Source organism: Mastigoproctus giganteus, chromosome 10 (genome assembly GCF_048544385.1).
Source record: "Mastigoproctus giganteus isolate SK-2022 chromosome 10, ASM4854438v1, whole genome shotgun sequence".
Classification (NCBI taxonomy): domain Eukaryota; kingdom Metazoa; phylum Arthropoda; class Arachnida; order Uropygi; family Thelyphonidae; genus Mastigoproctus; species Mastigoproctus giganteus.
In genome coordinates, this window is record NC_143584.1 from 8,842,560 (window position 1) to 8,869,236 (window position 26,677).

A 26,677-nucleotide genomic window follows, 5' to 3' on the forward strand; every position below is an offset into this window, starting at 1 on the left:
TCTTATTCTAATAGAAGTTGTGCTAGAATCACCTTTACCTCTGCCTGCGGTTACTGTTAAACTATTAGTCTTTGTATCCCCCCAAACTAGCAGTTTTCCGACCCACCTAACACTGCCTCGATAGCATCAGCAAATATTCTTGCACCCTTTCTATTTAAGTGTATCCCATCCCTGTAGAAGCAATCTCTCCTGTTAACAAGTACAGTCCAGGCTGAAAAAAATTCTACCCCTTGAGCCCTGCACAATCTTTCCAGGGCCGAATTGATCGACAAGGCTCTCATCATGTACTCCCTCCTATCGTGTCTGGGCAGAATTGCAGACACTTTCAAATTCAACCCTATTTCACGGCTTTTTTTCAACAGTGACCTGTACTTGTTGAGTAATTCCGCCGACATACCATATTGGTATGTTTGCGGCCATCTTTCCCAATTTTTTTTTTTCTCTCTTTTTTACTCAACAATAGAGGTCATCCCTATCTGTTTCTCTAAATCTATATAACTGGGTGACTTGTCATTGTTTCCCCCTTTCGCATCCTGTCTGTGTACGTCTCTCCTCCGCTCGACATAACGACTCCAGGTAACTCCCGCTTTTAGTTTTTGTTTCTATTTCCCTTCCTCGCTATCAGCCTTTGGTATTAACACCCATTTTTACTAACGCTTGTTTATACCAGAATCCTTTCTTTAAGGTTGGGCCTTACACACCCAGTAAGTTCAGTATTTTTAATGGCTTTTTATCTTTATACTGTCTTTTTCTATTTTTTCCCCGTTCGTAAAACAATTAGTGTAATATGAGGGTGATACGAACGCGCCATCTATCCTCAATCCTATTGCTATTTTCGCCTTCTTTTGACAATTTTTTCTTCCCTTCCTCTCCCCAAGAATTTTACCATTCCCTATACCATTTGCTTGTCTACACTTTTTTGTTCAAATTTCTCTGCTTTATATCTGAATTTTAATCTTCTACTACGTTAATTTAATTACCTTTCACCGCCTCTGCACTTCATATTTGTATTATATTTCACATTACACTTTTGTAAATTTGTATTTATTTTAATTTACATTATTAACTTTATTTTTACACTGTGTTGGGACTACCTCGTCTACCAGTATTACAATAAAGGCTGCATATTTGCTTCCCCCTTTTTTTAATACTACAGACAAATTTGGAAATGCAGTGTCTGGTACATGGTCAGGAGTTAGTCCCCTGTTGAATTTCCTGACTATGTATGTATCATTTTTTCATCTACTATATTCAGATTTTGCATATTGCCATCCCCTGATTTGACCACTTGCTAAAATTGCCCTCCCATATCTAAATATAGTGTTTATGATTATTATTATTTTTTTTGCTTCCTCAGTCCCAGTTCATATTTGTACTAGGTTTTTCAAATTCTTTCACCTGTTTGACCACTACTTCACTTTCACTTTCGACTATCTCTTAAACTTCTCTTAGTCAGGCACCTAGTGTACTTTTCATTTCCATTTTCACAGAAACTTTATATATTTTACAAATCACACATTATTTATATCCTTTTGCTTCCTTTACTGCTGCACTGCATTTTGGAGCATTAGACATATGATAACTTTTGTTATTTTCCTTTCTCTGCTTATTTTGCTTCTTAACAGTTGTATACATACAGTACTTTTTTTTTTTGTAAAAAAAAATGGGTGCTGCTATTCATTCTTTGCTGTCAGAAAAAATTTAAAATTAAAAGGACATGAAAAGTACAGTGCAGCCACTCCCCAACTTACGTAAGGGTTGCGTTATTTGGAACTGTATGTAAGTCGGAATTTCCCTAAATTCTTATGTGCACTCGTAAATTTGATTGAAGCAAAAAAGAAATGTTCAACGAACATGTAAATAGAATTATTTATTCATTTTTTTTTTTATCTCATGCCCAGGAAAAATTACAAAAATTTTAAAAATTTACAAAAAGAGAGAGAAGGCAGGCATAACGTCAGCAAGATTTACCTTTCGAGCATCGTTCCCAGAATCAACTCTCCAGTTGATAAGTATGCCGCTGTGGAGATTTAGAAGGTGTTTTTTCCAACATATCGCAAAATTTCTCTGCTGCTGCAGAGTCGGCATTGGTGACTTCACCACATACTTTAATGTTTTGGAAACTAGTGCGATGCTTGAACTTATTAAACCACCCGTTGCTTGCCATGAACTTGGCTTGGGGTTCGCCATACTTATCCTTAATATCTTCATGAATACTTCTTTCTTTTGCTTGAATGGCCTTTAGACTCAGGGGCACTTGCTTCTGAATCTGATTTTCCATCTATATTATTAATAGCTTTTCCACCTTTGATATTGCACCTGAATGCTGTTTTGTGATCACCGTTGATCTTAAATGCATTGATCCTTTAACATGTTATTTTATACATGCACTGTCCCTTAAAATAATATTCACTTTGAAGCAGAGAGACCTAATTCTGTGCAATAGATGACAAACTTTGTAATTCTTAATTCATCTTTGTAATTCATCGTTTATAAATCAATTTTGCTTCATTTCCTAGCACTGCCAGCACTTGCATTTTCTGTTGGTCCCTTTCCCTTCACCATTGTAATAAGTAAATAGGAATGAAGAGAAGATTTTGAAAATTTGTTTTTTATATGATTGAAGATTTCAGTGAAGGGGAACTCATTTCACCATAATACTGTAATGTAAAAACTCACAGAATTCCAGTTATTGGTATTATCGCAAATATAATAAGATCTAGTTTACTACCTATTTTATAATAGATTGTGCTAACAGAAAATCCCAATAAACTGGAAAGTGCAAATTGTTTTTAATTATTTTATGGTAGTGACCTCCAGAAATGTGTTTTAGAAAAATATCACAAAGGTGTTCAAAATTGATTCTTATAACGGAACATTCGATAACAACGAAAGTGTAATGAAATTTCCATTATAAAAATGACCTTTAGAGAAATAACTAGCTTAGTTATATAGCGAAATTTTCAACTTCCGAGGTCTTGGAATGATTTACCAATAAAAAGTGTTATTGGGTTCACATTACGATATTTTCATGATACCTCCATTTATTCCTACAGAATGCAAATTACGTTTTCACGATTTTTTTTAAGTTTGCACTGGCCAGCAAAAACTTTCATAAAGTAAAATTTCCTGAAGTCGAGTAATACGTAAGCCGAGGAGTGGCTGTATTCTAAAAAAATATTTCCTGAAATTGTTACTTTAGTAGTAATGTTTTTGGATTAAGAACAGCAAATTAAGTATATTAACACAGTTTATTAAGCATATATGTATTATTTAAGTATATAAAAAAAATAAGTAAAATGTGAGTTAAAATAAGTAATAAGTAAAAATAATTTCATAATAAAGTTTTTGTAAAATATTCCAAATTTTTATTTAAGTCCTCATCTGACATACCGTGCCAAGTTTTTTTTTTCTTCTGTTTGTCTTTTGCTGAATGACGTTTCTGAAGCAGCCACGAATCGACATATTTGCTGGACCGAAGTGTGTCACCGGTGGGCCTACAGTTTTAAGAAACTGTTTTTGTCATCAACGAAGCTGTGGTTGGGCTAGCAATCAGATTCATTTGTGAAAATCCTCATTCACATTCATTGATGAAATTGGTATCGCACTCAGAGCATTCATCAAATGCTTCAATTCTTCCAAAACCATCTTATCAATGAGGTACCCCTGAAATCCACGAATTGTCTCTCTTTCACTTAACTGTAACCTAATTGACAATTTTCTAACTTCATTTTCACCAAATGCCAACATTTCACGTTTATAAGGTTTTAATACCTTTGTTGTCCTCATTTTCCTTCTCTCATCATCGATATTGTCACTAGTTCTTTGAACTAGTTGTTAAATTTGAAATTTTTTTTTTGGAAACTGTCCAGAATGTCTGTGTTATTCGGGTACTGTGACCATGTAAGCAGAGATAGGCAAAATTTATGGAAAAATGTGGATAATGCACTTCCGCGAAACAACAGAATGATTATTTGTCGGGGTGAAAGAAAATCACTCTCTCCTAATTCTTAAACAGGGCACTTACAGTTGATTCACAGTGGTGTCCGACCTACGGCCTGTGCGGAAAGTGAACTGAAACAGAATTTTAAAATTTGTTAATTATCAAAAAATTTCTCATTAAATGTTTTGTTCAGTAAATATAATTGTATATGTACTTAATAAAATTTCCAAATATTTTCAGTTTTTCTTTTACATGTAACAAGATATGGAAAACGTAACACTAATTTTTCTTGAATCACTCAGTGCGGCCTGCGAAAGAAATCTAACTTTGAATTTTTTTGAATATGGCCCCTGTACTGGAAAATTGTATTTGTGTTTTTGTATAGACAGCCTCCTAGAACAAAGTTAATTTCCGCCTCATTGCTCTGTTCAGTTTTTACAGGCTCTGTCAGTGTAAGGCCAGTGTGTGTGTCGTGTAATAAAAAAGAAAATTCCAACCAGTTGAACTGGGATAGGGGAAAAGGAATCAGAGAGAGAGAGAAAGAAAGAAAGAAAGAAAAAAGTTTTAAATCCCGGACAGGAGATTTTCATCCCACATGGGAGAAAGTGATAGGAAAGAAAACCTAATCCCTAGCAGCGGGAAGGCAAGGCCTCCCCTACTATCTGCTCACCCTCCTCCCTGTGGGGGTGCCTCTGTAACCAGGTGGGCAGGAGCAGCAGCAGTGCATAGCACATGCTTCTTGATAGACTGGGGTTCGAGCCCGCGACCACCAAATACGGAGGATGCAGAAAGGTCAGGGAATGACCACCGCATATCCCTGGAGCAATATGGCCTTAGTTGCTAATGCTCCTAAAAACCAAATAACAATAACAACCACCTCCATGGGGAACAAGTTTCCCAGGTAAGAAAAGAAAACTAGAGTCAGGTGAAGATGGGGAAAGGATGAAAGAGGAGGGGGACTTCGCCCGGCCCAGGAAAGCCCCAGTCCAGGATTGTGGGGGGGAGGAACGAGAGTGGGTGAGAGGTTGCTAGCCTGACCTGGGGGAAAAGTTGGACACCACTTCAGTAGAAGGTTGACCAAAGCCCTTTGTCAGCATCGGAAATACCCCTTGATCTGCTTACTGTTGACCAGTGCGACTTCTCCATATATGGGATAGGTGTTATGAGTACTCTTAAGTTGTAGAATGGTAATCCCATTAGCTCTCTTAATTGCCTAATTGCCTAAAGGCTAGAAATGCAAACAGTGTGTACCGAGTTAAGTCTGTCCTAAGCCGTTCTTTATATGAAAATTTTATTCGCTCAACAGAAACTATTTTAAATGTAACTTCCAAGGGGCAAATTCAAAAAAAAATCGCTATAAAAGGAGTTTGTTAAACAGAGGTCTGACTGAGTAATTTAGAATTCTAAAAATGGTTATAAAGTTTTATATAGAAAATATCTTAACAATAGACAGTGAAAAATGCAAATTTAGTTAAATAACTTTAAGCTTATTTGAATAGTAGGTAAACACATGAAAAAAAATTTATGGAATATTACAAATTTTGAAGTGTACTGCATCCAAATGTCACACATCATTTAATTAATAAATGTGCCAGTATGGCATATCGTTGTGGACCATCCCAAAAAAAGCACTGTATGTATATATATATATATATATATATATAATATATATATATAAAATTATTTTTATTATGTGTAGAATTTAAATATAGAATTTAACTAGTGCTAATAATGAAAATACCGTGTATCCTGGTAGCGATATATGTGTTGAACAAAGGGCGGAAAAAAGAAAAAGTGTAACGATATAAAAAGAATGTAACGATATAAAAAGAAACAAAATGCAAATTTTGAAAAAACAACGACCAATGTGGAAATAGCATTGCGGTATTTTTCATAATTTTTGTGTCTTCGTCAGAGGTCATCCACCAAAATTATGAAAAAGAACAGCAATACTCTTACTTCTGTTTCTGACATGTTCTGTATGTCAAAGAACACGTGTAAGAAGCCACGTGGTAAAAATAATTTAGAATACAAATTTAGAATAAATAAAATAAAATACAAGTTATGTAAAACTATTGTGTGTTACTAATGTATTACATACAGAACATGGATGACCTTACAGAAGTAAGTGGACCGCTATGAAAGTGAAGACAAAGGAAGGGAGTGTCCGAATGACAAGGGCTAACCCGTGTATATATTCGTAGAAACGCTAGTGGTGCCTAGTGTTAGACGAATTTGTTGTCTGTATATTATGTATTTACGTATGTACTTCATTCCTAAATTTCATAAAAAACCAATAGGCTTCAGATTCATAACCTCATGTAAAAATAGTTATGTACACAAATCTGGAAAGAAACTTGAACAACTACTGCAACCACTGATGCATAACATACATAACAGCAAAATCATAGGCAACAACCAACCCGTATTAAAATTTTTGCAAAGTAATAAAGTCAATAATATTCAAACCTTTGATTTCCATAGCCTATTTACCAGTATCAATCAAATCAATCTCAAATCGATACTAAAAGATATCTATGATAAACATAAGGACTTTATTTCCTGCAACACATATTACTGGAACAACATACTGAAATTATGTATTTCCAATAACTTCATATATGATGGTAACACAGTATATCAACAAACCAATGGAACACCTATGGGCAGCCCAGCCTCATGCATAATAGCCAACCTATATTTATACTGGTCAGAAACCTCATTTCCACAGGACCTAATCCTATTCAGATATATAGACGACCTCATAGTAATCAACTACCCGAATTTCATCCAGGATTATGGACATTTATACCCTAACGAACTTGTACTAGAAAGAACAAACAATTCTGATACAGCAGCCCATTTTTTGGATCTAGACATTAATTTAAAAAATGGTATAGCCTCCATCAATTTGTACAACAAACGTGAAGCATTCAACTTTAGCATAGTAAACTTTACAAAATGGAATTCCAATATTTCCAAACAGGTACATGCTAATGTTATCCTAGCACAATGCATCAGAATAGCAACAATATGCAGCGACAAAACTACAGCTATTGATAACATCAGAATATTATACAGTAAACTAACCGAAAATCTTTTTCCTATTGCATATCTGCGTCATCATATCAATAAAGCCCTTAACATATTAAGGCACAAGAAATTAATAGATATTAATATAAACAGCATTATTAACTTATAATTCTTCCCATACGCATCAAGTATGTATATAGTGTAAATACAATACACTAGGCCTCTTTGGTGTCTTACGGTCTGGAAAACTTGTACCCACCGATTGGCCTGACATAGTGTATTTACCTTGTAACTATCTTGTAATTATTTTTAAACCTATCTTGATTTATTTATTTAATTGGTATTTAATTGTTATTTGATTGTAACTTAAATGTACACAGTTACACTCTTAACACAACTGACGTAAATACTTTATATTTCTTATCTATCCCGGATGTTTGAGCAACTCTACCGCATACGTAAATTACATAATATACAGACAACAAATTCGTCTAACACTAGGCGCCGCTAGCGTTTCTACGAATATATACACGGGTTAGCCTCCGGCTCAATCTTTTCTGTCAACCCGTGTAGTAGCGGTAAGTTCTTGTCATTCGGACACTCCCTTCCTTTGTCTTCACTTTCATAGCGGTCCACTTACTTCTGTAAGGTCATCCATGTTCTGTATGTAATACATTAGTAACACACAATAGTTTTACATAACTTGTATTTTATTTTATTTTATTTATTCTAAATTTGTATTCTAAATTATTTTTACCACGTGGCTTCTTACACGTGCTCTTTGACATACAGAACATGTCAGAAACAGAAGTAAGAGTATTGCTGTTCTTTTTCATAATTTTGGTGGATGACCTCTGACGAAGACACAAAAATTATGAAAAATACCGCAATGCTATTTCCACATTGGTCGTTATTTTTTCAAAATTTGCATTTTGTTCTTTTTATATCGTTACACTTTTTCTTTTTTCCACCCTTTGTTCAACACATATATCGCTACCAGGATACACGGTATTTTCATTATTAGCACTAGTTAAATTCTATATTTAAATTCTACACATAACAATAAAAATAATTTTATGTATATATTATGGTTGTAGGGTACCTTTGCTCTTGCAGTGTCCCTGATCCATAATCCATATTATCGCACTTCAAATCCGACTTCTCTATTTATTTTTAATTTTTATTATTCGTAATAATTATTATCCTAAGCTTTATCCAGGTTGAGCTCACGCCGCCTAGAACAGCTTATATACACTTGTTATTTCTTTTTTCTACCCAATATTTATATATTCACCATCCTATCCTATTTATTTTTAATTTTTATTATTCGTAATTATATATATATATATATATATATATCAATAATAGAACAATTTTTAAATTTCTTATGCAATATAATCCAGATCGGATTAATGCCATCTATTTTAGATAGTACATTACATCCGTCGTAATATATTTATTTTTTATAGCTTAAGTAAAATAGGTAACGTGCCATTTAATAGTATATTATGTTAGATAATAGATATTAGATATTATAGAGTTACTTGGTGTTTTGATCTATGTATATATTTTTGGGCAGCTTGTTAAAATACATATGTTCTCATATTTATATAGAATCGGTTTTATATTTTCGGCCACCACCATCATATCTAACATAATATACTATTAAATAGCACGTACCTATTTTACTTAAGCTATAATAAATAAATAAATAAATATATATATATATATATATATATATATATCTATGGGACTACCTTGTCCATACTGTAAGAGAATGTTCTAATATTATTCTTTTAGGCTTTATTTCACCTCTCTTCCACTATTATGGACAAGTATAGAAACACAGTTCCTGATACATGGTCCCATGTAGTCCCTTGATGAAATACTTGACCATGTATTAATATTTACTTCAGCTGATATCAGATTTTGCATTTTTGATATTTCTGTTTTTGACTTATAACTAAATTTGTCCATCCATATCTAATGACAGCTCTATCACCTTTTATTTTGCTTTATTTTGTTTAATCATTTGGTATTAATTATTACTTTACAGCTCCCTCACATCTAATTGTCTTTGCAATTCGGCCCATAATTTTCTTATTTCATCATAGCTTTTAGGATATTAACATTCTTTCTCCTTTTACAAACTTGCTATACTTCTTTTTTTCTACTATCCTTACCCTTCTAGTCTTTGGCAGTTTGTGTATTTTTCACCTCCACTATGCAAATTTTAGCAGACTTATCTATTCTTACATTTTTATATATATATATATTATTTGTGAGGTTTCTGTATAAGTACAGTAGAACATCGGTTATCCGGAATAATTTGAGAGGATGATATATATATATATTTTTTTTTTTTTTTAAATTAATGGTGGTATTTGAGACAAATGTATGCTTTTATGTTACGAGAGTATTTCTATCTGTTTTTTTTTTTTTGCTTTGTATATCTGGTGATATACAAAGTTGGATTGATATACTATGTTGGATTAGGAAACTGAGTGATAGAGTTTAATCATTTGCTTCTGTGAACCATATTTTGTTCTCTTTATTTGATATTATGTTCAGTTTAGTTCCAGATTTGGTAAGAATAATATCAGCCTGTAATTTATTATTTTTCTCAGTTTTTTACAGTAAAATGTCAACGAAAAGAAAAGAAACAGCACTAAAATAGGCAGAAAAACAGGAAGAATATGACATAATCAAAGTGATATTGTTACGGAACTTGATTTAGTAGCAAAAAAAAAAAAAAAGTCACAATGAACGAAACAAAAAATGTCGAACATTATTTTAAAAAAATACTTTATAAACTTTTTCTGAATGAAATTTACAGTAAAATACCTATCCAAATATACATACATATGTAAATGTGTGAATTTTTATGTATAAGTTATATTATTATTATTTTTAATTAAATAAATTTGTTTTTTTCATGATATTTAAAGTTTTTCTTTTACCTTAATACATTATAACACAATTTATCTAATGTTACCTTACGTTCGATTATCCAGAAAATTTGCTTATCCAGGAGATGCCTGACATTAATTATTCTGGATAACTGATGCTCTACTGTAATTTGCATGAAACTACTTTCCTATCTTGCAACTAGCTGCATAGATAGAGCTAGTAAGTGTATATATTTTTATGTACATATTGTGTAATATAGTTAAGTCATTATCTGGCTGTTTAGCTAATGGGAGGTGAAATTAGAAAGGGAATTAGAATAGAGATACACTTCTGCCCCCATTACACTAATAGCTCAGAGTGGAGAAACACTCTGAACTAATACGGACAGGAAATTGCACTCCTGGATAACCTGAGCACCAACTTTATATTCTTCAGTCATACTGTTTACTTTCCTACAACTAAATTTTTCCATACTCTGTCTATTTCTACCCTAATTTCACCTGCTGTTAGCTAAACAGTCAAACAATGATTTTAACTATATTACACAATATGTACATAAAGAAGTGTGTGTGTGTGTGTGTGTGTGTGTGTGTGAGAGAGAGAGAGAGAGAGAGAGAGAGAGAGAGAGAGAGAGAGAGAGAGAGAGAGAGAGAGAGAGAGATGTAAAGTAACTTAAATATTGTTTACTTTTTAATGAGAATTAGATGTTTTTGGGCTCTTTATACTATTATATTCAGTTTGGTTAGTTGTTCTGTAGAATTGTTAATTTTAATTTCAACCTCAAATAATTCTTTCTGCTTGAATGTTAAGGTCATCCCTCTAACTACTTCTGCAAAAGCCAGTTCTGATTAATATTCACTTAATAATGAGATGACATATAGTGAAATATTCCACTTTTTCACCGTTTTTAATCTTTTCATTCTAAGTATTTGTGGCATTCTGGGACTGTCACTTGGACATTTGAATAGACAAGTTTAACATTTGCTGCATAGTATTTTTATGTTTGTAACAATATTTTGTAAGTTGTATCAGTTTCAAATAATTAGATTACATTTCAATATGCCTTTATAGCATTTTTACTACTGGAAAGGTGACAGACTTACAGACCGGATTCCCTGGGATTTACTGTTGTAATATTTTTCCTCTATTTCTATGTATTTAATTAAAGTATTAGAATGGAAACCTTCATAGTTTATAAATTTTATTTAATTTCTTTTATTTGCCAGTTACATTCATATGGAGTAGAAAATCTGAAGCACTTAGGATTAACAGATATTGATGCTATAAAGTTGTTGAAATATTTGGATAATGCTGCGTGAGTATTTTATTATATTATTTTTTTTTGTGTGTTTATTGAGCAATGAAGTATCAGTACATTTCCAATATAATGCCTGAATTATTTGTTAAGAGAAACATTGCATTAAAGCAAAGCTATATATAGACTAATTTTCTCTGAAAGTGGCATGTGATGCAAGTGTATGGATGCAGCATCGGCCAAAAAAAAAAAAAATTCACACAACTATTCCTTCTAAATGTTTGTCCAGTTCCTCCTTAAATTTATTTAACCTATCAACTTCCACAACGACAGATGGAAGTTTGTTCTAGCAATTAACCACCTGCTGGCTAAAGGCAAATTTCTGCACTTCTATTCTACAGTTGTCTTTCCTTAATTTGAATTTATGCCCCCTTAGGTTCGTAAACAGACCAAGCGGAAGACTCTCTTCAGAATTCAACATGCTCAACCCATTCAAGGACATATCCACCTCAATCAGATCACCCCACAGGTGACTAGTCGCCAGCTACTGCAATTTGCAGAACTTAATCCTCTCTTGGTAAGATGACCCCTTCATTCCCCTCACCAATCTTGTTGCCCTTTTCTGCACATGCTCAAGCAAAGCTACATCCTTTCCTAAAATGAGGCCTCCAGACCTGTATGCAGTACTCAAGGTGTGGCCTGACCATTGCCTTATACAGAGGGACAATCACCTCCTTTTCCCTGCTAGAAAAATTCCTATATATCATAGACAAAACCCCATGACCTGCCTTGGCAGCTTGTCTGCATTGCTCAGAAAACTTCATATCTGACTGCACAATTACTCCCAGGTATTTTTCATTTTCTACCATCGTAAGTGTAGTACCACACAGTTGATGTGTTTCTCTGGGGTTACTTCTACCCATATACAGTACTTTGCATTTGTCAAGGTTAAACTTCAGTTGCCACTTCTCAGCCCATTTGCCCAAATTTTCTAGATCCTGTTGCAGTAGCACACAGCCATTACTGTCATTAACAACCCTGCCAACTTTTGTATCATCTGCAAACTTCGACACTAAGCCTGATATACCTTCATCAATATCATTGATAAATATACAAAACAACAGTGGACCCAACACCGAACACTGTGGGACTCCACTAATAACATTAGTCCACGAAGAGCAGCATCCATTGATTACCACCCTCTATCTTCTCCCACTCAACCATCCTTTTATCCATTGTAGCAACTTACCCTTAATCCCATTCTGCTCCAATTTGTACAGAGTGTTCCATGCGCAACACTGCCAAAAGCTTTCCTTAAATCCAAGTATATGATATCAAAATTATATTTTGCATCCAGTTCCTTTGTAACCACATCATAATATTCTATCAAATTTGTCAGACAAGACTTTCCCTTAACAAACCCATGCTGTGTCTGAATTATTGCTGCAGTCTTGTCTAGATGATCCTGCAATTTCATCTTTAACCAGCGACACCATTATTTTACTCGGATCAGAAGTTAAACTAACTGGTCTGTAAATACTCGTGTCACGCTTTGATCCCCCTTTGTGAATTGGGGCTACATTTGCACATCTCCAGTCCATGGGGACCTCCCATGAGTCCAACGATGCTCTCGTAATTATGGCTAAGCGTTTGCTTACTTCCTTTGCCACCTCCTTTAATATAACTGAATAGATCCGATCCACCCCAGTTGCCTTTCTTATGTTTAACTTCAACAATTTCTCCTCCACTTTGCTCTCAGTTATTACAAAATCATTAAGCACCCTGATACAATTTGATAATCTTCTGACATTTTCAAATTTTAATAACTCCTCATGTGTGAATGTAGATGCAGAATACTCATTCATTTTGTTTGCTATCTGAGCAGGATCATCAACAGTCGAACCATCGGTATCAAGTGGACCAATCAGATTCATCCCCTTACTTTTAGAGTTTATATAATAAATCCTTGCTGCTTTTCTTAGCATCCTTTGCCAAAGATTTCTCATAATCTGCCTTCGCCTGCCTAACCTTCTTTGTGACTTGATTACAGACTAGTTTATATCTGTCATAGGCTTCTGTGTCGCCTGATAATTTATATGCATCCCATGCATTTTTCTTCTCTGTCACGTGTCTCATCAGTTCATTTGATAACCTTTTAGGCACGCGAAGGCAGATTACAAGAAATCTGTGAAACTTTTAGTAGCTTCCACGATTAATTCCTTCAATGCTTCCCACTTAGAATTTGCTTTTGGTAACATCATCAGTTGATCCCACTGATGATGTTACCTTCAATGCTTCCCACTTAGAATTTGCTTTTGGTAACATCATCAGTTGATCCCACTGTATAGAATTTAAAAACTGTCTGAGACCACTGTACTCACCTTTACGGAAGCAAAAACTCTTTCGTTTTCTCCTGATGGTAATTATATCTTTAAGTAAATCCCACATCAGTACACTGTGATCACTGCCACCTAGTGGTTCCTTTATCTGCAAATTCTTAATACACGAATGATCACTGCTGATTACCCGATCAAGAGAATGTTAGAGGCAACTGGTTGCCTCTCTAACATTCTGCTGCAGAAAACAATCCTCCAATAAATCCACAAAAGTCTTACTAGTGTTGTGAGTGACCAACCCACAAGTTCCAGTCAATCTGGGAAGTTAAAATCCCCTATTATAAGACATACTGATTTACTAGCACACGCTATTTCTCTGTACAATTGTTCATTGTACTCATTCAAGTCATTAGGCCTATAACACACCCCTATTCTTATTTTTTTGCTTTCGCAGTGCTTATATCACACCAAACTGACTCAACAGTGCACTGTTCATCTGTATCAACTGGATGCACTTCTTTTTATTTTGTTTTTCTTAGTTAACAGCATAACATCTCCTCCCTTCCTATCCTTTCTGTACACGTACTCCCCAAATTCCAATTTTGCATTCCTAATATCTGTGTGACCACATCTCTGATATCCCAACAATATCTGCCTTTGATGTCTTGACCAACATTTCCATCAAATTTATTTACTATACTTCCAACATTGGTATACATGCATATATTCTTATTCTTAGTAACCCTAGCACATCCCATATACCCACCTGTTTCACAATGACTGCCATCAGTCCCTGAAACCCCCAGCACCCCTCGCTCCAGGCTGCTGCTTATTCTAATAGAAGTAGGCAAGAATCTCCTTCACCTCTGCCTGCAGCTACTTCTAACCTATTAGTCTGTGAATCCCCCAGACTAAAAGGTTAAAAGTAGCTGCAGGCAGAGTACACTATCCTCCAAAAAGTATGCAGACATCCCTGTTTTTGCTGTCCATTGGACCTTCCTAGATAAACAAGTAATGCAGTCAAGTATAAAAGGAAGTCATATGAAAAGGTACCACTACTGTACTCACAATGCATAAAAAGACCACAGAAGCTCATGTGACCAGAGATTACTTGGAAGGGTAGTATGGCAATTTTGTCAGCCTGGTAGAACAATAGCAAACTTTGACAAGTCTGTTTAAAAAAGTAGCTAGAAGTGGTGTGAAAGTAATATGAGTATTTTTCAGAGTTACCAAATTGAAATGTACAATAAGTGATCACTAGTGAGTGTCACTGACTTGTATTCAAATCCAGTGTAGATAGAGTATATATGTACAGTAAGTGCTGGTTATAGTGATCACTGGTAATTAGAATCAGCTGCTTTATAGAATCAAATTTCAAAGAACTAATTCAAATCAATAAAATGCACTACACTTTCATCATTTATTAGAATCACATCTTCGGTTATAAAAACCAATTTTGAATGTCTCTGTGATATTTTTCTAAAGCACATTTCTGGAGGTCACAACCATGAAACAATAAAAACAATTTGCAGCTTTTGGTTTATTGGGCTTTTTTGTTTGTACAAAAAATACCCGTACAAGTTTTACGGGTAGTAAACTTGATCTTGTTGCCTACAAAGGCAACAAGATCAAGTTTACTACCCGTTTAATACCAATAGCTGGAATTCTGTGTGTTTTTAAGTTATTATGGCAATAGCTGGAATTCTGTGTGTTTTTAAGTTATTAGGGCGAAATGTGTTTCCCCTTCACTGAAATCTTCAATCATATAAAAATGTACTGTAAATAAATTTTCAGAATCTGCTCTTCATTCCTATATCTAAACTTCATAAACTTTTTTACTCCATATCTCACTTGTGCATGTCGTGTTAGTTCAAATTTGTGCATTCTATGTGCTTTGCTATTGATTGACACTTACCTTTTTTACTGTTTTAAATTTTACTACCCAAAAAAATGTCAGTAAACAGAAAGAGAGTGAATTTGAGTGTAAAAGATAAGTTATGAATTATAGAACCATACAACAAATTAAACTTAAGCAATATGTCTCAAAGGGAAGCAGCAGTAAAATTAGGAGTGTTTCAGTTATCTTTATTAAAATCATGGTGCACAAACACTAATGTGATTAGGGAAACCAGCGTGAAAGGAAATGCCAAACAGATGAAACTGTTCATTTGGTTCAAACAGGCCAGCTCATTTAATGCACCAATCAATCGTAGCATTCTTCAAAAATAATGATTTTGCTGAAAAACTACACAAAGAGTGTAAGGTGACAGACAGATGGCTGACAAGATGGAAGGAGAGGCTTGATATTGATTACAAAAACTTCATGGAGAAAAACAGGATTCTGATGGTTCTGCAACTGACAACTGGTTGAAAACCTTGTGGCAAACTATTAAGCACTTATAATCCTGAAGACATTTTTAATACAGATGAAACAGGGTTGTACTACAGGGCTATCCCAGACCATTGCATGATTTTTAAAAATTCCTCTGCATCTGCAGGAAAGAAGATAAAACAGGATTACAGTTCTTTTAACATGCAACATGATGGGAACAATCAAGGTAAAGCTTGTTAGTTATAGGTAAGAGTAAATCATCTAGATATTTTAAAGGAGTAAAACAGCTGCCTGTTGGATATGCCAATATTTGGATGACAGCTTCTTTATGAAGGTTATCTTCGTAAATGGGATTTGCAACTGGATAAAAAAAAAAAATTGCATTGGTTTTGAACAACTGCCCAGTTCATAAGTTGGCTTTCAGTGACATTGAATTAATTTTTCTACCTTGGAATACCACATCACTGATTAACCAGGGAATAATAAAAACCTTCTAGACCTTTATGGATCGGATATGAGGCGAAGAATCAAGCAGTCTATAGATGATGGTTTGGAAACATCATCCAATATTGCAAAGCAAATAACTGTTCTATATACACTTCATATAACAATGAGTGTCTGGAATGAAGTTTCTGAAATATGCATCAGCAACTGTTTCAAAAAATATGGATTAATTATTTATGATGATCAACTAAATCACGATACTGATCGCATTGAAAAGCCTAAAGACATGGATAAACAGGAGTTTATTGATTGGGTGGACATAGATGATCTACAAGTTACTAAAATTTTAACAGATGAAGAAATTGTCCAGTCTGTTACTGATAATTTTGCCGAGGAGAAGGAAAAAGAAGACGAACCCAAATGAATTCCACTTACAAAATGGTAAACTCATGAAGCTATAGCCATCCTAAGGGGAGCATTGGAAGAAAGTAGTGTGAGTGATCCTGAATATAGACTGTTGTACAACAATTGAAAAATCTATAAATAGATTTTGTAGTGATAATTTATAGCAATCTAAAATAAGTAACTATTTTAAATTAAAATCATATTACAATATTACAAAGAGTTGTGTTTAATTAATGTATATTAATTAAGCTATATATGTAAGTATAAATTTATTTTTATTTTGCTAACCTGTGGAAAGTAAATTAGTGCTAACCTGTGGAAAGTAAATTAGTGCTAACCTGTGGAAAGTAAATTAGTGCTAACCTGTGGAAAGTAAATTAGTGCTGCAGGCTATAAAAATATCTTTATAGCCTGTGGATAATATTTGTTGATTTTTGCTTATTAGAATTGCCATTTATTAGAAACAAAATTCAATTTGCAAATGTGATCACTATAACTGGCGCTTACTGTATTTGTATATATGTAATATATATTATAGTATGGACAGCAAACATTCCTATGAACCTGAAGCATTATTTCCAATGCTTCAGAAGTAAATTGCTTGAGGCATCAGCAAAATTAATATTTGTGTGATGTTCCACTCTTAACATTTTTCATAATCAGAAATCATGATAAATGCACACAGTAACAAAACATATACTTAATGATTAACAACAAACCCCCATGTTAGCATTAGTAGAGGCATTTGATGCAAGAAAGCAAGCTTATGCAGCATCAGCCAAAAAAAAAAAAAAAAAAACCACTTCAACTTCACCCCTCTGTTCGTTCAAAATACCTGTCCAGCTGAGCCTTAAACTTATTTAGGCTATCAACTTCCACGACAAGGGATAGAAGTCTGTTCCACCAACCAACCACCCGCTGGCTAAAGGCAAATTTCCGCGCGTTTATCCTACATCTGTCTTTCCTCAATTTGAATTTATGCCCTCTCAGGTGATTATTCTGAGCGAGAGGAAGAATCCCATCAGCATTGAGCATGCTAAAACCATTCAAGGCCTTATACACCTCTATCAGATCACCTCGCTGGTGCCTAGTCTCCAGACACTGTAATTTGCAAAACTTAAGCCTTTCTTCATAAGAGCACCCCTTTGTTCCATTCACTAATCTTGTTGCCCTTCTCTGTACTCGTTCCAGCAGCTCTACATCCTTCTTGAAATGAGGCCTCCAGACCTGTATACAGTACTCTAGGTGTGGCCTGACCATTGCCTTATACAAGGGAATAATCACCTCCTTATCGCTGCTAGAAAAATTCCTATATATCATCGACAATACACCATGAGCTACTCTTGCAGCCCATCTGCACTGCTAAGAAAATTTCATATCTGCCTGCACAACCACCCCCAGGTCCCTTTCATTCTCTACCACTGCCAGTGTAGTACCACAGAGTTGATACGTTGCTCTGGGGTTGCTCTTTCCCATATGTAGTACTTTACATTTGTCAATGTTAAACCTCATTTGCCACCTCTCAGCCCATCTGCTCAACCTTTCCAGATCCTGTTGCAGCAGTGTACTGTCATTAGTGTCATTAACAACCCTGCCAATATATCGTCTGCAAACTTGGACATTAAGCCTGATATACCATCATAAATATAATTTATAAATACAGAAAACAATAATGGACCCAATACTGAACCCTGAGGGACTCCACTAATAACATTAGTCCACGACGAGCAGTGTCCATTGATTACCACTCTCTGTCTTCTCCCCCTCAACCACCCCTTTATCCATAGCAGCAATTTACCTCCAATGCCACACTGCTCCAATTTGTGCATCAGTCTTCCATGTGCAACAGTATCAAAAGCCTTTCTAATATCCAAGTATATAATATCAAAGTTATTCCATGCATCCAGTTTTGTGACTGCATCATAGTATCCAGTCAAATTGGTCAGGCAAGACTTCCCCTTAACAAAACCATGCTGTCTGAGCTATAACTGAAGTCTTGTCTAGATGATCCTGCAGTGCTTCTTTAACCAGTGCCTCCATTAATTTTCCTGGAACAGAAGTTAAACTAACAGGTCTATAATTACTTGTGTCAGTCTTTGGTCCTCCTTTGTGAATTGGGGTCACATTTGCACATCTCCGGTCCATGGGTACTTCCCCTGAGTCCAAGGAAGCTCTCATAATTATGGCTAAGGGTTTGCTTACTTTCTTTGCTGCCTCATTTAATATAACTGGATAGATCCCATCCACCCCAGGTGCCTTTCTTGTATTTATCTTCAACAATTTCTCCTCCACTTTACTCTCAGTTATTATAAGATTCTCTAGCTTACTGCCAGAGTTGAATACACCTCTGGCATTCCCCTCGCTGTATAACTCCTCATGTGTGAATGTCGATACAAAATATTCATTTACCTACCTGAGCAGGATCATCAACAGTTGACCCATCGATATCAAGTGGACCAATCTGATTCATCCCCTTCCTTCTAGAGTTTACATAAGTAAAGAAATCTTTGCTGTTTTTCTTTGCATCCCTTGTCAAAGATTTCTCGTAATCTGCCTTCGCCTGCCTAACCTCCTTTGTAACTTGGTTACAGATCAACTTGTATCTATCATAGGCTTCTGTGTCACGTGTTAATTTGTATGTATCCCATTCATTTTTCTTCTCTGCCATGTCTCATTAGTTCATCTGATATCCACTTAGGCCTAAACCTTGAACAATATTTCTTAGTTGGTATGTAAAGCCTAGTAGCTTCCAAGATACGTTCTTTGAATGCTTCCCATTTTGAATTTGCTGTTGGTAACATCATCAGTTGGTCCCACTGTATATAATTTAAATATTGTCTCAGTCATCGTAGTCGCCTTTACGAAAGCAATAACCCTTCCCTTTACCCCTAATGGTAGTTACCTCTTTGAGTAAATCCCTCTTCAGCACACTTTGATCACTGCCACCTAGTGGTTCATTTACCTGCGGATTCTTAATGCATGAAGAATCACTACTGATAATCAAATCAAGAGTATTACTCCCTCTAGTAGCTTCCCGAACATGCTGATGTAGAAAACAATCATCCAATAAATCCACAAAAGCCTTGTCAGTGTGTGAGTGACCAGCCCCCAAATTCCAGTCAAAATCTGGGAAATTAAAATCCCCCATTATAAGACTCTCTGATTTACTGGCCCACTCTATTTCCCTGTACAGTTTCTTATTATACTCATCAGAGTCATTAGGCCTATAGCACACTCCTACTCTCAATTTTGATCTCCCAATGCTTATGTCACACTAAACTGACTCGACACTGCACTGTCCAGTGATGTCGACTGGCTGCACTTCCTTGAATTTTATTTTTCTTAACCAATAGCATAATCCCTCCTCCCTTCCTATCCTGTGTATCCTTCCTGTACAAATTGTACTCCCCAAATTCCAGTTCTGCATTCCTTATATCTGTGTGACACCACGTCTCTGAAATCCCCACTATATCTGCCTTTGATGTTTTGAGCAATACCTCAAATTCATCAAATTTATTTACTAAACTCCTGGCATTGGTGTACACGCAAGTATACATGCACCTGTTGTTTTTCTTGGCTACCCTAACACAACCCATGTGTTTACTTGTACCCCAATGATTCCCAGCAGTCTCTGAAATATCCTGCATCTTATTTTCCAGGCTGCGGCTCATTCCAATAGAAGCACTGCAAGAATCACTTTCACCTCTGCCAGTGGCTACTGTTAATCTATTAGTCCTTGTATCCCCCCCCAATCTAGTTTTCCGACCCACCTAACACTTTGATAGCATCAGCAAACATTATTGCACTCTTTCTATTTAAGTGTATCCCATCCCTGTAGAAGCAGTCTCTCCTGTTAACTTGGCAAATTGATTGAAGAATTTCTGAATAATAATGATCTTAATTTACTGAACTATGGATTTCCTACCTACAGAACTACTTCTGCAGTTGATTTGTCAATTTGTTCGCCATCAGTCTTTCCAATTATGAAATGGGCAGTATTGAATTGACCCCTTTAACAGTGATCACTTTCCAATTATTTGCTCATTATGAACAGAGGTAACTCTATATCCTGATCAGTAATCCACTTGGAAGTTTAATAACGCAAACTGGGATGGTTATTCTGCCCAAATCATTTTAGACAGACTAATAATGATGTAATAATCTATTGAGACAACCTATTGATGATGAATCAACATTGTATGATTCAACATATGATGTATAATGAGCAATTGTGCAGAGAAATAGTGGGCCAGTAAATTAGAGTGTCTTATGAGGGATTTTAATTTGCCAGATATTGACTGGAATTTGTGGGTTGGTCACTCGCACACTAGCAAGGCTTTTGGGGATTTATTGTATGATTGTTTTCTATAGCAGCATGTTCAGGAAGCAACTAGAGGGAGTAATACTCGTGATCTGATTATCAGTAGTGATTCTTCATGCATCAAGAATCTGCAGATAAAGGAACCACTAGGTGGCAGTGATCACAGTGTGCTGAAGTGGAATTTTCTCAAAGAGGTAACTGCCATTAAGGGTAAAAGGGAAGGGTTTTTGCTTTCGTAAAGGTGACTATGGTGATCTGAGACAGTAGTTAAATTCTATATGGTGGAACCAACTGATGATGTTACCAACAGTAAATTCAAAATGGCAAACATTCAAACAATTAATCTTGGAAGCTACTAGGCTTTTCATACCAACAAAGAAATATTGTTCAAGATTTAGGCCTAAATGGATGTCAGATGAACTAATTAGACATGTGACAGAGAAGAAAAATGCATGGAATACATTTAAATTAACATGTGACACAGAAGCCTATGATAGATATAAGCTGGTCTGTAACAAAGTTACAAAGGAGGTTAGGCAGGCAAAGGCAGATTACGAGAAATCTTTGGCAAAGGATGAAAAGAAAAACAGTAAAGAGTTCTTTACTTATGTGAACTAACAAACTAAATGAATATTTTGCATAGACATTCACACATGAGGAGTTATTCAGGGAGGGGAATGCCAGAGGTATATTCAACTCTGGCAGTAAGCTAGATAATCTTGTAATAACTGAGAGTAAAGTGGAGGAGAAATTGTTGAAGATAAACACAAGAAACACAAGTGTTGAAGATAAACACAAGAAACCTGGGGTGGATGTAATCTATGCAGTTATATTAAAGGAGGTGGCAAAGGAAGTAAGCAAACCCTTAGCCATAATTATGAGAGCTTCCCTGGACTCATGGGAGGTACCCATGGACTGGAAATGTGCAAATGTGATCCCAATCCACAAAGGAGGATCAAAAGGAGACACAGGTAATTACACACCTGTTAGTTTAACTTCTGCTCCAGGGAAATTAACGGAGGCACTGGTTAAAGAAGCATTGCAGGATCATCTAGACAAGACTTCAGTTATAGCTCGGACACAGCATGGGTTTGTTAAGGGGAAGTCTTGTCTGACTAATTTGATTGGATACTATGATGTAGTCACAAAGGAACTGGATGCAAAGAATAACTTTGATATCATATATTTGGATCTTAGAAAAGCCTTTGATACTGTTGCACATGGAAGACTGCTGCACAAATTGGAGCAGTGTGGCATTGGGGGCAAATTGCTGCTATGGATAAAGGGATGGGAGAAGACAGAGTGGTAATCAATGGACACTGCTCTTCGTGGACTAATGTTATCAGTGTTGGGTCCATTGTTGTTTTCTGTATTTATAAATGATATTTATGATGGTATATCAGGCTTAATGTCCAAGTTTGCAGACGATATATTGGCAGGGTTGTTAATGACACTAATGACAGTACACTGCTGCAACAGGATCTAGAAAAGTTGAGCAGATGGGATGAGAGGTGGCAAATGAAGTTTACCATTTACAAATGTAAAGTACTAAATATGGGAAGCTGTAATCCCAGAGTAACGTATCAACTCTGTGGTACTACACTGGCAGTGGTAGAGAATGAAAAGGACCTGGGGGTAATTGTGCAGGTAGATATGAAGTTTTCTGACAGTGCAGACAGTCTGCAAGAGTAGCTCAAGGTGTGTTGTCAACGATATACAGGAATTTTACTAGCAGGGATAAGGAGGTGATTATTCCCTTGTATAAGGCAATGTTCAGACCACACTTTGAGTACTGTATACAGGTCTGGAGCTGCATTTTAAGAAGAATGTAGAGCTGTTGGAACGAGTACAGAGAAGGGCAACAAGATTAGTGAATGGAACAAAGGGTTGCTCTTAAGTTTTGCAAATTAGTGTCTGGAGACTAGGCACCTGTGAGGTGATCTGATTGAGGTGTATAAAGTCTTAAATGGTTTGAGCATGCTCAATGCTGATGGGATTCTTCCTCTGGCTCAGAATAATCACCTGAGAGGGCATAAATTGAAATTGAGGAAAGGCGGTTGTAGGATAGATGTGCGGAAATTTGCCTTTAGCCAGCGGGCATTTGGTTTGTGGAATAGACTTCCATCACTTGTTGTTGAAGTTGATAGCCTAAACAAATTTAAGGCTCAGCTGGACAGGTATTTCGAACGAACGGAGGGGTGAAATGGGAGTAGTGGTTGTGTTTTTTTTTTTTTTTTTTTTTTGGCTGATGCTGAATAAGCTTGCTTTCTTGAATCGTGTGCCTTTGCTAATGCTAAAATCAATAGATTGAAGGCAATCTATTGATGATGTAACTACTTATATGACTAATCTGATTCTAGCTGCAGCTAATGCTTCCATTCCAAAATCCAAGGTAGGTATATCACACTCACCAAAATTACTGGTGGAATATAGATCATTTTAATGACAAACAGAATAAAAACCATGCTTGGAATAATTTTTGCAAATATCCCACAACTAGTAATCTAATTGCTTATAAAAGACTTTAAAACTAAAGCGGGAAAAATTAAGTGGAAAGTGATATGTGATTCGTAGATTGCATTTGCCTCAACTGTCACCAAAAACAGACACACACATCTCATCTGGACATCAAGAGAATTATTAAATGTCAAATTCCTTTGACCACCCTCTCCAATACTTCACTGGAAAGGGAAAGATATGTCTACTCTTGAAGAATTTGCTAATTCACTAGCAGAATTATTCTCTACAATCTCTGCTTCTGCCTCCTACACATCCTCCTTTCAGCACATCAAAGGGTGCAGAATAGTGTAAAGTCAACTACCCCATGTACCTTTACCTCCCACACAATCAACCCTTCACATTAATAGAACTTTAACATTAAATACACCATGAATTGTCAAACTAATAGAGCAAGCTTATCTGCAAAAAGATCTAAACCTCCCAAGGACTTCCTAATTAATTTCACAAATATATGTGGTCTCAATTCTAATCTCAACGATGTCCATTTCCACTTGCAGTCTGCCAAACCCGATGTACTTTTTCTGACAGAATCTCAATTATCAGTTGATTCAACTACTGCTCTTCTCAGATGCCCAAATTATTCACTGTATGATTCCTTTCACCTCAAAGGTGGTACTTGTGCATATGTCCATTCTGATATTCCCCGTCAGAGACTTGGCAATTTGGAATCTCCTCTCTTTGATCTTCTCTGGCTTAAAATCTCTCTACCTCACTGTGTCAAATTCATCTGTTTTCTCTACCGTTCTCCCAACTCCACTCATTACTTGGAGCTCTTTGAATTCCTCTCGTTGCAACTTGACTTTCTCCAGTCCAACTTTCCTAACAGTGATTTTAATGGTGATTTTAATGTTCATAAGTCCAGCTGGCTTCTGTTTTCTAGTCACACCGACCCACCAGGTCGAGATGCTGAGACTTTTGCAATTACTAATGACCTAGCACAGATTGTTCATTTACCTACAAGAATACCGGACACTCCTAATCATACAGCCAGTACGCTTGATCTTTTTCTCACAAACAACCCTTCTAAGTACACGGTCGAAGTGAGAGTTCCTTTAGGCACTTCAGATCACAACTTGGTGATTGTCTCTTCTCCAATGGAACCTTTATCTCATGGCTATTCCCAACCTCGTGTTGTTTGGCATTACAAGAATGCAAAATGGGATGACCTGCGAGTCTTCTTTTCTTTTCCTTGGTCGGATTACTGTTTCAAAACTTCTGATGTCAACGTTTGCTCAGGTCGGGTCAGTGAAATTATTCTTGCAGGAATGGAATCTTTTATCCCACACTCCACTTTAAAATGTCATCCTTTATCTAAACCTTGGTTTTCCAATAAATGTGCTAAGGCTGTCCAAGAGAAGAATGTTGCGTGTCGTAATTGGCTTGTTTCTAATTCTTCAGTTTCATTTTCTGCCTACAATAAAAGCTCGCAACAATTGTAAAGCAGTTGTTAATCAGTCCAAACTAGAGTTTGAACAGGCTAAGAGTAGAAAACTTGCTTCTTGCCCTAATGGTAGCCGAGCATTCTGGTCTCTTGCCAAAGCTATTGGCCGCAACTTTTGCCCATTACTGCTCCCACCTCTGTCCAAACCAGATGGTTCTGTTGTCACTTCAGCCAAGGATAAAGCTGACCTGCTAGCATCCCATTTTTCTTCCAGCTCATGTATTAATGATCTTGGTAAAACACCTCCCACCATTCCCAACACGCTCCATTCAATGCCTCCTGTGGTCTTCCGTCAAAAGGATATTAGAAGGATTTTGATGAATCTTGATGCTAAGAAAGCTCCAGGTCCTGATGGTATTTCTCCACTTGTTCTCAAAACCTGTGTTCCTGAACTTACTCCTATTCTTTGCCGCCTTTTTTCACTTTCTTATTTCAAAGGTGTTTTTCCTTCTGCTTGGAAATTTGCTCATATCCAGCCAGTTCCTAAAAAGGGTGACAAATCCCTCCCATCCAATTATCATCCCATTGCAATTACTTCTACTCTTTCTAAAGTAATGGAAAAATCAATTAATCGCCAGTATGGATTCCATCAGTGTCGATCCACTGGTGAAATTCTGGCTTATGTTACCCATTTATGGACTAATTCAATGTAAAGGTTCCGTGAAACACAAGTAGTTGCTCTTGACATCTCAAAGGCTTTTGATCGCGTTTGGCATAAATGTCTTCTAAACAAGCTTCCATCTTATGGTTTGCCAACTGTTTTTAGTAATTGGTTATCCAGTTTTCTCTCTGATCGCTCACTGAGGGTGATGGTAGATGGCTCTCTGTCTTCAACTTCTCCACTAATGTCGGTGTCCCCCAAGGTTCCGTTCTTTCCCCCACTCTTTTCCTCTTGTATATCAATGACCTTTTTCCTTTGACTGGAAATCCTATCCATAGTTTTGCCGATGATAGCACATTGCATTCAACTTACCATTTTGAGAAACCGTGTCCTACTCAATCAGCTTCAACTTCTCGAAAATTTGTTCAACAGGTCACTGTTGAACAAAAGCCGAGAATTAGGGTTGAATTTGAAAGTGTCTGCAATTCTGCCCAGACACGATAGGAGGGAGTATATGATGAGAGCCTTGTCGATCAATTCGGCCCTGGAAAGATTGTGCAAGGCTCAAGGGGTAGAATTTTTTTTCAGCCTGGACTGTACTTGTTAACAGGAGAGATTGCTTCTACAGGATGGGATACACTTAAATAGAAAGGGTGCAAGAATATTTGCTGATGCTATCGAGGCAGTGTTAGGTGGGTCAGAAAACTGCTAGCTTGGGGGGAGACAAAGACCAATAGATTGACAGTAGCCACTGGCAGAGGTGAAAGAGATTCTTGCACTGCTTCTATTAGAATGAGCAGAAGCCTGAAAAACAAGATGCATGGTATTTCAGAGACTGCTGGGAGCCACTGCGGTACAAGTAAACACATGGGTTGTGTTAGGGTAGCTAAGAATAGAAACAGGTGCAGGTATACTTGCGTGTACACCAATGCTAGGAGTTTAGTAAATAAATTTGATGAATTTGAGGTATTGCTCAAAACATCGAAGGCAGATATTCTTGGGATATCAGAGACATGGTGTCACACAGATATAAGGGATGCAGAACTGCAATTTGGGGAGTACAACGTCTACAGAAAGGATAGACAGGATAGGAAGGGGGGAGGGGTTATGCTATTAGTTAAGAAACACATAAAAAC

The 26,677-nt window shown here is 36.1% G+C and overlaps 1 protein-coding gene across 1 annotated transcript in view; it reads left to right on the forward strand.

Moving 5' to 3' along the window:
- Nucleotides 1-26,677, forward strand: part of LOC150078672 (uncharacterized) — a 292,422-nt gene that overhangs the window by 221,348 nt on the left and 44,397 nt on the right. Inside the window, exon 9 of the mRNA XM_090382317.1 lies at nucleotides 11,113-11,201. Coding sequence (XP_090238443.1) covers nucleotides 11,113-11,201 — 89 coding nt within the window. The remainder of the gene's footprint in view (nucleotides 1-11,112; nucleotides 11,202-26,677) is intronic.